Genomic DNA, 11,885 nt, shown 5'->3' with positions numbered 1-11,885 from the left:
CAGGTCTGGACTCATTGCTGGCCACCTTAGAAGTCTCCAGTGCTTTCTCTCAAACCATTTTCTAGTGCTTTTCGAAGTGTGTTTTGGGTCATTGTCCTGCTGGAAGACCCATGACCTCTGAGGGAGACCCAGCTTTCTCACACTGGGCCCTACATTATGCTGCAAAATTTGTTGGTAGTCTTCAGACTTCAGAATGCCATGCACACGGTGAAGCAGTCCAGTGCCAGAAGCAGCAAAGCAACCCCAAAACATCAGAGAACCTCCGCCATGTTTGACTGTAGGGACCGTGTTCTTTTCTTTGAAAGCCTCTTTTTTTCTCCTGTAAACTCTATGTTGATGCCTTTGCCCACAAAGCTCTACTTTTGTCTCATCTGACCAGAGAACATTCTTCCAAAATGTTTTAGGCTTTTTCAGGTTAGTTTTGGCAAACTCCAGCCTGGCTTTTTTATGTCTCGGGGTAAGAAGAGGGGTCTTCCTGGGTCTCCTACCATGCAGTCCCTTTTCATTCAGACGCCGACGGATAGTACGGGTTGACACTGTTGTACCCTCGGACTGCAGGGCAGCTTGAACTTGTTTGGATGTTAGTCGAGGTTCTTTATCCAACATCCGCACAATCTTGCGTTGAAATCTCTTTTCAATTTTTCTTTTCCGTCCACATCTAGGGAGGTTAGCCACAGTGCCATGGGCTTTAAACTTCTTGATGACACTGCGCAGGGTATACACAGGAACATTCATGTCTTTGGAGATGGATTTGTAGCCTTGAGATTGCTCATGCTTCCTCACAATTTGGTTTCTCAAGTCCTCAGACAGTTCTTTGGTCTTCTTTCTTTTCTCCATGCTCAATGTGGTACACACAAGGACAGAGGACAGAGGTTGAGTCAACTTTAATCCATGTCAACTGGCTGCAAGTGTGATTTAGTTATTGCCAACACCTGTTAGGTGCCACAGGTAAGTTACAGGTGCTGTTAATTACACAAATTAGAGAAGCATCACATGATTTTTCGAACAATGCCATTACTTTTGTCCACCCCCTTTTTTATGTTTGGTGTGGAATTATATCCAATTTGGCTTTAGGACAATTCTTTTTGTGTTTTTTCATTTAAGACCAATTAAATGAAGATAATAATAACAAAGAATTTGTGTTTGCAATTATTTTCAGGAAGAAACTGAGTATTATCTGACAGAATTGCAGGGGTGTCAATACTTTTGGCCACCACTGTGTTTTATATATATATATATATATATATATATATATATATATATATATATATATATATATATATATATATATATATATAGATAGATATAGTGCCTTGTGAAAGCATTTGGCCCCCTGGAACGTTTCAACCTTTTCCCACATATCATGCTTCAAACATAAAGATAGCAAATGTAAATTTTTGGTGAAGAATCAACAAGAAGTGGAACACAATTTTGAGGTTAAACGAAATTTATTGGTTATTTTACATTTTCGTGGAAATTCAAAAACTGAAAAGTGGGGCGTGCAATATTATTCAGCCCCTTTAACATAATACTTTGTTGTGCCACCTTTTTCTGCGATTACAGCTGCAAGTAGCTTGGGGTATGTATCTATCAGTTTTGTACATCAAGAGACTGAAATTCTTGCCCATTCTTCCTTGGCAAACAGCTCGAGCTCAGTGAGGTTTGATGGAAATCGTTTGTAAACAGCAGTTTTCAGCTCTTTCCACAGATTCTCGATTGGATTGAGGTCTGGACTTTGCCTTGGCCATTCTAACGCCTGGATACATTTATTTGTGAACCATTCCATTGTAGATTTTGATTTATGTTTGGGATCATTGTCTCATTGGAAGACAAATCTCCATCCCAGTCTCAGGTCTTTTGCAGACTCCAACAGGTTTTCTTCAAGAATGGTCCTGTATTTGGCTCCATCCATCTCCCCATCAATTTTAACCACCTTCCCTGTCCCTACTGAAGGAAAGCAGGCCCAAGCCATGATACTGCCACCACCATGTTTGACAGTGGGGATGGTGTGTTCAGGGTGATGAGCTGTGTTGCCTTTATGCCAAACATATCGCTTGGCATTGTTGCCAAAAAGTTTGATTTTGGTTTCATCTGACCAGAGCACCTTCTTCCACATGTTTGATGTGTCTCCTAGGTGGCTTGTTGCAAACTTTAAACAACACTTTTTATGGATACCTTTGAGAAATGGCTTTCTTCTTGCCACTCTTCCATAAAGGCCAGATTTGTGCAGTGTATGACTGATTGTTGTCCTATGGACAGACTGTCCCACCTCCGCTGTAGATCTCTGCAGTTCATCCAGAGTGATCATAGGCCTCTTGGCTGCATCTCTGATCAGTCTTCTCCTTGTTTGAGATGAAAGTTTAGAGGGACAGCCGGGTCTTGGTAGATTTGCAGTGGTATGTGTAACAACCCTGCTGGCATCACTGCATGGCCTTCCATTCCCCACCTGCCTGTTACATCAACTCACTCACCCAGTGCTATGCTGTGAGGTCTGTCTGCTGCCGGTTCCATGCCATGTGCTTCATGGCGGCTTGCTCTGTGTACACTTCCTGGCTGTGTGCATAGGGGGGCAGCGCCAGCCACTCCAGATTCTTATTGAGACTGTGTGCACCTCCCTAAGGTGCTTCTGGCCAATTGCTGCAGTTGCAAGGAACATCCAGACAGTCTCTGCTCTGTGGATGTTAAACTCCAAAACCCTGGGCCAGCAGGAGAGGCTGCCCTAGGTGAGAGTACTACCTCTCCATCAAAATCTAAGACTGTGTCTCTGTTTTCTGGGAGCTTTAGTGCGGTAAAGTTGCCTGCCATTCGGAGTCGGAGTGTGGTCTCTGTCATACAGCTCCAGAACCCGGTATGGGCATTGTCAGAAGTTGGTCAAGCCCTACTCAAGAGCAGTCTAGTCCTTCAAGGACAACTACAGCTCCAGGTTGGAGTCTTATACTCAAAGAAGTTTGTCTACCGTATGCTGTCTGTTATGCCCATGGGTCAATCTGAGCCTAGGACTTTACCACCCGCCCTGGTCAAGAGTTCCTGCAAAATGCTTCGTTTGAATTTACCCAGTCATGAGAGGTGTCTGGTTCCCATGCGTAAAGGACAGTCAACTGTGTTGTCTTCTTCTTCAGATGGTCTGCTAGTCGTCGAGTCAAGGTGTGTTGACGTCACCCAAGATGAGGAAGCGGTGACTATTTCTCCACACGTCTCTTGTGACTATACCAGTAACCTGTTAGTCGTCGAGTCAAGGTGTGTTGACGTCACCCAAGATGGGGAAGCGGTGACTATCTCTCCTCACAACTCTAATGACTATACCTGTAACTTGTTCGTGGTAATACCTCCGCCTCTTGGACATTTTTTTCTGGATAATAGGCAGAAAATGGTTCCTATGTGGGTGCCTTCATCGTCTATATGGCCGGTTGGTGAAGAATCCAAAATAGAAGTTTTTTCCTCTCATTTTTTATCTGATCCGGTGGAGTTGTTGTTCTCCACTCTCTGTTCCAATGATTTTTCCTATGTTCAGTACTCTAGAACATCTCTGTTACCTGAAAGTTTGTCTCTGGATATCGGGCAGAAGATGTGTCCTGCGAGTGTTCCTTCGGCTTCCATATGGCCGGCTGGTGAAGATATCAAGACATCTCTGCTACCTGAAAGTTTGTCTCTGGATATCGGGAAGAAGATGTATCCTGTGAGTGTTCCTTCAGCTTCCATGTGGCCGGCTGGTGAAGATATGAAGTCAGTAGCATCTAAGTCCCTGCTTCTTGTCTACCCATAGGAAATGGTCCAGTCCATTGAGGAGGCTAATCCCATTGGGTTCAAAGAGACTTTGCTATCTGAAATTTCTGATGAAACTAACCCTGTTGAGCACAAAGAGACTTTGTCTTCTGAGATTCCTGGTGACCCGTTTGCTTTATCCTACTTTGAAGATGTTATGACTTGGACTGTGAGTGGTTTCTTTCTTCTTCTATGGATCATTTTGGCGGGTTTGAAGAAGAGGGGGCGTAAAGGAGGGGGTACTGTAACAACCCTGCTGGCATCACTGCATGGCCTTCCATTCCCCACCTGCCTGTTACACCAACTCACTCACCCAGTGCCATGCTGTGAGGTCTGTCTGCTGCTGGTTCCATGCCATGTGCTTCATGGCGGCTTGCTCTGTGTACACTTCCTGGCTGTGTGCATAGGGGGGCGGCGCCAGCCACTCCAGATTCTTATTGAGACTGTGTGCACCTCCCTAAGGTGCTTCTGGCCAATTGCCTTGTGGCCTCTGATACTTAAGGCATCCTAACCCATTGGAGGATGCCTGAGCAAACTATTCCCTTCAGTTAGCATTTGCTACTGAGCTGCCAGGTCGTGTCTGTTTCCTGTCTCAGAGGGCTGCAATACTGCAGGCCTTCATCTGTGTTCTGTTTGTGTATCCGTGTCCGTTCCTGTCTGAACTCTGGTCTATGTCCGTTCCTGCTCCTCCTTTGTCATTAGTCATTTCCCACTCTGCTGTGTGTACCTCTGCCTTATCTTTCTGCTCTGTTCACCACTGTCTGTGGTTCTGCTTCTCTCTGCTCAGTTCTACCACAACCTGTGATTCTGTGTCTCTCAGCTTTTCTCTCAGCTCTGCTCTCTGTAACTTTATTCTGCACTCTGACCTTGCTTTACACTCTGTGGCTTTGCTCTCAGCTCTGCACTGCACTCTGACCTTGCTCTGCACTCTGTGGCTTTGCTCTGCGGCTCTGTCCTGCTCTCGCTCTGCGGCTCCGCTCCTTGCGGTTCTACCTGGCTCCGCTCCTTGCGGTTCTACGTCTTTAGCTCTTGGCGTTACCTCCTGCGCTTCTGGCTCTTGGCTCCGCCTCCAGCGACTCCGCTCTTGGCTCCGCCTCCAGCGTGTCCACTCTTGGCTCCGCCTCCAGTGTGTCCGCTGGATCCATTTCAGTATGATCGCTTGCACAGTGCTCCTTGGGATGTTTAACATTTTGGAAATCATTGTGTATCCAAATCCAGCTTTAAACTTCTCCACAACCGTATCACGGACCTGCCTGTTGTGTTCATTGGTCTTCATGATGCTTTCTGTGCTTCAAACAAAACCCTGAGACTATCACAGAGCAGGTGCATGTATACAGAGGCTGGATTACACACAGGTGGATTAGAATTATCATCATTAGGCATTTAGAACAACATTGGATCATTCAGAGATCCACAATGAACTTCTGGAGTGAGTTTGCTGCACTGAAAGTAAAGGGGCTGAATAATATTGCACGTCCCACTTATCAGTTTTTAAATTTCCACAAAAATTTCAAATAACCAATAAATTTCGTTCAATCCGCTCCGCCCAAAGCATTGCCCCCTTCTATACGCGCGGTGATTCCGGATGTGATCATTGCACACATCCGGAATCTCCAAACCCCAATACATAGGACCCTGTTATTTACCTTGTGGCGACGGAGAATCGCTGCAAGGTAAACAGACATGCTGCATTCTAAAAAGTCGCAATGCGTGTCTGTTAAATCAGGGCCGCCGGATGCACGCCGGTTGTACGCAGCATTCAATCCGCAGGTAATCCGGATGTAATCCGGATGTAATCCGGCCCGTGGACACATACCCCTATATTTTTCTTTAGATATGATAGCTCCAGAGTAAATACCTCCATAGTACCCTCCACATGCACAGTATGCTGACCCTACTGTACTTCACCTCAACTCCCCCCGGCAAAATATGGTGACCCCAACACAATATGATCCCCCAACAGTGACCCACACACACAGCCCTCCATGCAGAATAATGGGCCTACATACAGTATAATGGCCACACACCTCACCATGCTGTATAATGGCCCCCATTAGCCCTCCAAACAGAATAATGGCCCTCACACAGCACTCAATACAGTATGATGGACCCCACAAAAACTTTCACACTGTATAATTGCTTGCATACAGTATAATAACCCCCACATAGCTCTCCATAAAGTATAAAGGCTCCCACACAGCCCTCAAAATATTATAATGTCCCCCACATAGCCCTTCAAATATTATATTAGTTCCCATGTAGCCCTCCATATAATATAATGTGCCCCATAGTCCTTCAAATAGCACACTGCACCACAGTATAATACACTGCCCATAGTTCTCCATGTAGCATAATGCACTCTCCATAGTCTTCCATACAGTATAATGTACCCCATAGTCCTCCATATAGTATAATTCACTACCCAGAATTCTCCATACAGTATAATGCACCTCAGTCATCCATATAGTATAATGCATCCCATAGTCCTCATACAGTATAATGCACTTCATAGTCATTCGTACAGTATAATGCACTCCCCATAGTTCTGCATGGTCCATATAGTATACTACACTCCCCATAATCCTCCATACAGTATAATGCACCCACCAAAGTCTGCCAAATTGTGTAATACACCCCATAGTCCTACATACAGTATTATGGCCACCACAATGTACTTTCTGATTTTAAAAAATATAACAATGCTCACCACTCCTCCTCGTTCCCCCCTGCTCCTGTCTCTGAAGCGAGAGTTCTGAAGCGCCCAGTTGATGCTCCCTCTCTCATCATTTGTTTCAACTGTATCGGCATTCGGGATACCGATACAGTTGAACATGCGATGACAGGTGGGAGGCCCGTGCCGGTGCCGGTGCTGGCACTACCCCCATCTCATGGTTCTCATAGTGGCCGCATGGCTTGCCTCCATCGGTGGAGCGCCACTCATCATTGTGGTTTACAAAGTGGGGGCATCAATCTATGGAGGGGTGGGAGTGCTGTGGAGACAGACTGTGTGTGAGAGGCACCTGTGGCAGCATCAGACAGTGTGTGGGTCATTATGGGGGCATCAGACTGTGTGAGTGAATGCATTGTGTAGACATCAGATTGTTTATGAGAGACAACAGACTGTGTGTGAGGGGCACTGTGGCAGCATCAGACTGTGTGTGCGGGGCACTGTGGGGAAATCAGACTGTGTGTGAGGGGCACTGGGAAAATCAGACTGTGTGACGGGCACTGTGGGGGCATAAAACTGTGTGTGAGGGCCACTGTGGGTCATCAGACTATGTGTGAGGGGCACCCTGGGTCATCAGACTGTGTGAGAGGGGCACTGCGGCATACCTCCCAACTTTTGAAGAAGGCAAAGAGGGACAAAGGTTGCGGCGCGCTCAGCGTGCCACGTCAAATTTTAGGCCACGACCCTAACCACACCCATTTCACAACTAGTCACACCCATATCCACTCCCCAACCACACCTATTTAGCACTGTTGATCACACTGTTTCATAAACAATAATTATAAACAAAAAATATGGCCACACAGTGCTCCATACTGTATAATGGCAACACATGATGCGCCATACTGTATAATGGCCTCACATGATGCTCAATACTGTATAATGGCCACACATGATGCTCCATGCTGTATAATGGCCTCGCATGATGCTCCATACTGTATAATGGCCACACATAGTGTTTCATACTGTGTAATGGCCCCACATAGTGCTCCAAACTGTATAATGGCCACACATAGTGCTCCATACTGTATAATGGCCCCACATAGTGCTCCGTACTGTATAATGGCCTCACATGATGCTCCATACTGTATAATGGCCCCATATGATGCTCAAAACTGTATAATGGCCCCACACAGTGCTAGATACTGTATAATGGCCTCACATGATGCTCCATACTGTATAATGGCCACACAGTGCTCCATACTGTATAACGGCCACACATGATGCTCCATACTGTATAATGGCCCCACATGATGCTCTATACTGTATAATGGCCACACAGTGCTCAATACAGTATAATGGCCACACATGATGCTCCATACTGTATAATGGCCTCACATGATGCTCCATACTGTATAATGGCCTCACATGATGCTCCATACTGTATAATGACCCCACATGATGCTGCGTACAACCCTAACCACAAACCTAACCCTAACACACCTCTAACCCTAATCCCAACCCTAATCACAAACCTAACCTTAACACACCCCTAACCCTAATCCCAACTCTAACTTTAGCCCCAACCCTAACCCTAATTTTAGCCCCAATCCTAACCCTAACTTTAGCCAAACTCACTTTAGCCCATCTCTAGGGGGCGATCACCGGGGCACGGGGTGATCAACAGGGCAGGAGGGTGATCAGCGGGGCAGGGGGGGGCGATCAGTGGGGCAGGGGGGCGATCAGTGGGGCAGGGGGGGCGATCAGTGGGGCAGGGGGGATCAGTGGGGCAGAGGGGTGATCACCGTGGGCAGGAGGGGGCTGTCAGGCGCGGGGGCAGAGGAGATGCAGCATCAGATGGAGATGGAGGCGGAGATGGAGCCAGCAGCAACAGGAGGGGTGATCAGGGGGGCAGGGGGAGGGAGCAGAGGTCACCCGACCCGCAGGAACGCGATCCCGCCATGACACCACATAGGCGTCACATGTCCGATTGGTACCGACTTTCATGACGCATACATGGCGTCACAGGTTGGGGTTTTAAAGTGGCGGTACATTTAGTCTGAGGCGATGCGGGGAAAGAAGGATCCCGGCCGTGACAGCGGGACAGAGTTTCAAAATCGGGACTGTCCCGCTGGATCCGGGACGGTTGGGAGTTATGTCTGTGTGTGAGGGGCACTGCGGGGACATCAGACTGTGTGTGGGTGAATGCATTGTGTAGACATCAGACTGTGTATGAGGGGCACTGTGGAGACATCATAATGTGTGAACGTGCATCTGGTGGTCTCAAACTGTATGTTGGGCCATTAAAGTGCTATTGTAGTGAACAGGTACACTAAAGAGTTTCATTAGGGGCACTGTTTTGTGAGGGGGCGCGAAACAAACGTGCTGCGCCCCGCAGTAGTGGCCTTTTTTCCTGTCATCACAGTTGGGAGCTATGGTTTTTGTATTAATTTCCATTCCAACAGCTAATAGCTATTGTAATGTTCAGTTCTGCCACTAGATGGCAACATAAGAGCTCCCACAAGCTGCTAAGTAGAGAGAACTCTCTTGACGGCAGAAAAGTGTCATATAAACAGGAAGAAGCGCGGGAGGCGGGGTCAGTACGGACACGGCTCTGCTGGAGGTGCACGCTGCACAGTGTAGTGTCCCCCGTCAGGCGTGCTGTCTCCCCTCCATGTGTCCCCCCGCTGCACGAGCCTAGTGACACCCTTCGCTGCTGCCTCCCCAGGCTCACCACCTTTGTTCAGGCTGGACTCCCTCACTCAGTCGGTCATGCTGCTGCTGGCCGCCGCCTTCTTAGTGGCGTTCGTTCTGCTGCTGTACATGGTGTCTCCGCTCATCAGTCCCAAGCCCCTGAAGCTGGCAGGTGCCCATGTTGTGGTGAGTGCGGGCTGAGGTGGCGCTGTGTGTGACGTCCCTCTGTACATACCTGGAGCACAGAGAGTGCTGATCAGAAGGGGGTTGTTGTCTGATCATGGCTTCCACACATTAGACGTTTGTGGGGATAGGTCCTGGGGCTCAATGTGGAAACCCTTGTCCTTCCCCATCTAATACTCCATATGCAGCACACAGTGGTGGTGGCGGCATCACGTCCTGCCCATCCTCCAGCGCCTGGAGTCACACATATAGCTTATGTTTACTGGGTAGATGCTATGGGACTACAATGATGGCCCTTGTCAAAGCTGAAATAAGGCGATTGCACATCTTGCTGTATAAATCTGACGAGATCCCCTGGAAACTGACCTGCAAGTTGGCTTTTTAGCTGCAGCAGGCCGGTGGTGCATGGATGCTTTGCAGATTTGTCAGTAGGACGTACGCCCCATTTATTGAAGATCTACTCGCCTCATAAATCCGCTGCGCTCCCATTGCAGTCTGTATAGTGGCCTGGAGCAATAGCGTGACCTCTGTAGTGATCATGTCCACTTGACAGGGGGACACACACTATACAGAGAATGGCAAGGTCAAGACAGGTATTATAGGGGCATCAGGGGATTGCACATGTGATTATACACGCATCTGCACTTATATGTTGCTGTGGATTCATACAAATGTCTGTGAGTGAAAATCCATTCTTCCTCCTTCAGACGTCCGTGCATAGACTGTCCTGATTCTCCTGACCCAAACTTGACAGTCTTCGGAATATATGAGGCTGTCAAGTTCCGGACCTGCGTCACTGTCTGTACGCAAACTTGTTACACTGACATCTGAATTAAATTTTGATGGCAAGCACTTGGATTTCGGCATCGCATATCTATTGGGAAAATCTGTTTTTTAATAGTCGTCACTTCCATTACAAAACTACCCAAGGGCCATATGATCCGTAATCATAATAACAGATCGAAGTTGGAGCTAGGACTTTGCAGTTTGGGTCTTAACAACGCACATAACAATCGTGTTTCTGGTTTAGTTAATTGTATTTTTTTTCTTTGATTTCTCTTAAAAATAGGTAACTGGTGGCTCGAGTGGTATTGGGAAATGTATTGCAGTTGAATGTTTCAAGCAAGGCGCTTTTATTACTTTGGTTGCTCGTGATGAGGTAAGATTTTATTGATTGTTTTTTACTTACATTTATACTTTGTACTGTGAACTCAGACAGCAGCTGGAAATATAGCAGAAATGTAACTCCAGGTAAAAACTTGAGTATTATTATTTATTTATATAGCACCATAGATTCCATGGTGCTGTACATGAGAAGGCGTTACATACAAATTACAGATATCACTTACAATAAACTAGCAATGACAGACTGATACAGAGGGAAGAGGACCCTGCCCTTGCGGGCTTACATTCTACCGGATTGTGGGGAAGGAGACAGTAGGATGAGGGTTGCAGGAGCTCTGGTGTTGGTGAGGCGGTAGCTCTGGTAGTGGTGAGGAGGCAGCGGTGTCAGTGCAGGCTGTAGGCTTTCCTGAAGAGGTGGATTTTCAGGTTCCGTCTGAAGGATCCGAATGTGGTTGATAGTCGGACGTGTTGGGCACAGAATTCCAGAGGATGGAGGATTTTCGGGAGAAGTTTTGGAGGCGGTTGGTTGAGGAGCGAATAAATGAGGAGAGAAGGAGGTCTTTGGAGGACCGGAGATTACGTGAGGGAATATATCGGGAGATTAGTTCAGAGATCTATGGAGGAGACAGGTTATGGATGGCTTTATAGGTCAGTATTAGTATTTTAACTGGATACGCTGTGGGAATGGGAGCCAGTGAAGAGATTTGCAGAGGGGGGGAAGCAGAGGAGTAGCGAGGAGAGAGATGAATTAGTCGGGTAGCAGAGTTAAGGATGGACTGGAGAGGTGCAAGGGTGCTAGCAGGGAGGCCGCAGAAAAGATGTTGCCGTAGTCAAGGTGGGAGATGATGAGGGCATACACAAGCATTTTAGTAGATTGACGGTTGGGGAAAGGGCTTGGATGTGCGGTTTGAAGGACAGGGCAGAGTCAAGGGTTACTCCGAGGCAGCGGACTTTCGGTACTGGGGAAAACGTGATGTCGTTAATTGCGATAGGTCAGGTAAGGAAGATCTATGAGATGGATATGATATAAGACATATTTTTGATGCCTTCAGTGTGAATTTAAAATTTTCATAGTCATGAAAATACAGAAAAATCTTTAAATGAGAAGGTGTTTCCAAACTTTTTGTCTATACTGTGTATATGTGTACACACATACACAGATAGCCACATATACTTTACATACACACATCTGTACACAGATACACGCACGCGTACACACATATATTGTATATAGGTATTACTCTTACATCTGCGGGTCATTCCATATCAAGTGATCCAAATATGATTTTTTTTTCTACCTGACGTCTTTAGATTTTTTTTTTGTTTTTATGAAGTACAACTTTAGTTAATTACAAATTAAAAGTTTTGAATTTTTTTTCTTCATCAGTTAATTTTTTACAGATTTCAAAATTTTGAAAGCGCGGATTTTGGTCTGGTATGGCATTACATTTTT

General features: G+C 46.6%; 1 protein-coding gene across 2 annotated transcripts in view; it reads left to right on the top strand.

The window, feature by feature from the left end:
- The first annotated feature begins 9,004 nt into the window (after positions 1–9,004).
- The window catches only part of KDSR (3-ketodihydrosphingosine reductase), a 55,018-nt gene continuing 52,137 nt past the window's right edge, over positions 9,005–11,885 (top strand). Inside the window, exons 1-2 of one of the 2 annotated variants that reach the window (XM_069730649.1) lie at positions 9,005–9,310; positions 10,377–10,466. In XM_069730649.1, the coding sequence (XP_069586750.1) occupies positions 9,203–9,310; positions 10,377–10,466 (198 nt within the window). In that variant the 5' untranslated portion in view covers positions 9,005–9,202. The remainder of the gene's footprint in view (positions 9,311–10,376; positions 10,467–11,885) is intronic. The other variant, XM_069730650.1, reaches the window with a different exon arrangement.

This window comes from Ranitomeya imitator, chromosome 6 (assembly GCF_032444005.1).
Source record: "Ranitomeya imitator isolate aRanImi1 chromosome 6, aRanImi1.pri, whole genome shotgun sequence".
Taxonomy (NCBI): domain Eukaryota; kingdom Metazoa; phylum Chordata; class Amphibia; order Anura; family Dendrobatidae; genus Ranitomeya; species Ranitomeya imitator.
This window is presented reverse-complemented; position numbering and strand designations above follow the sequence as displayed.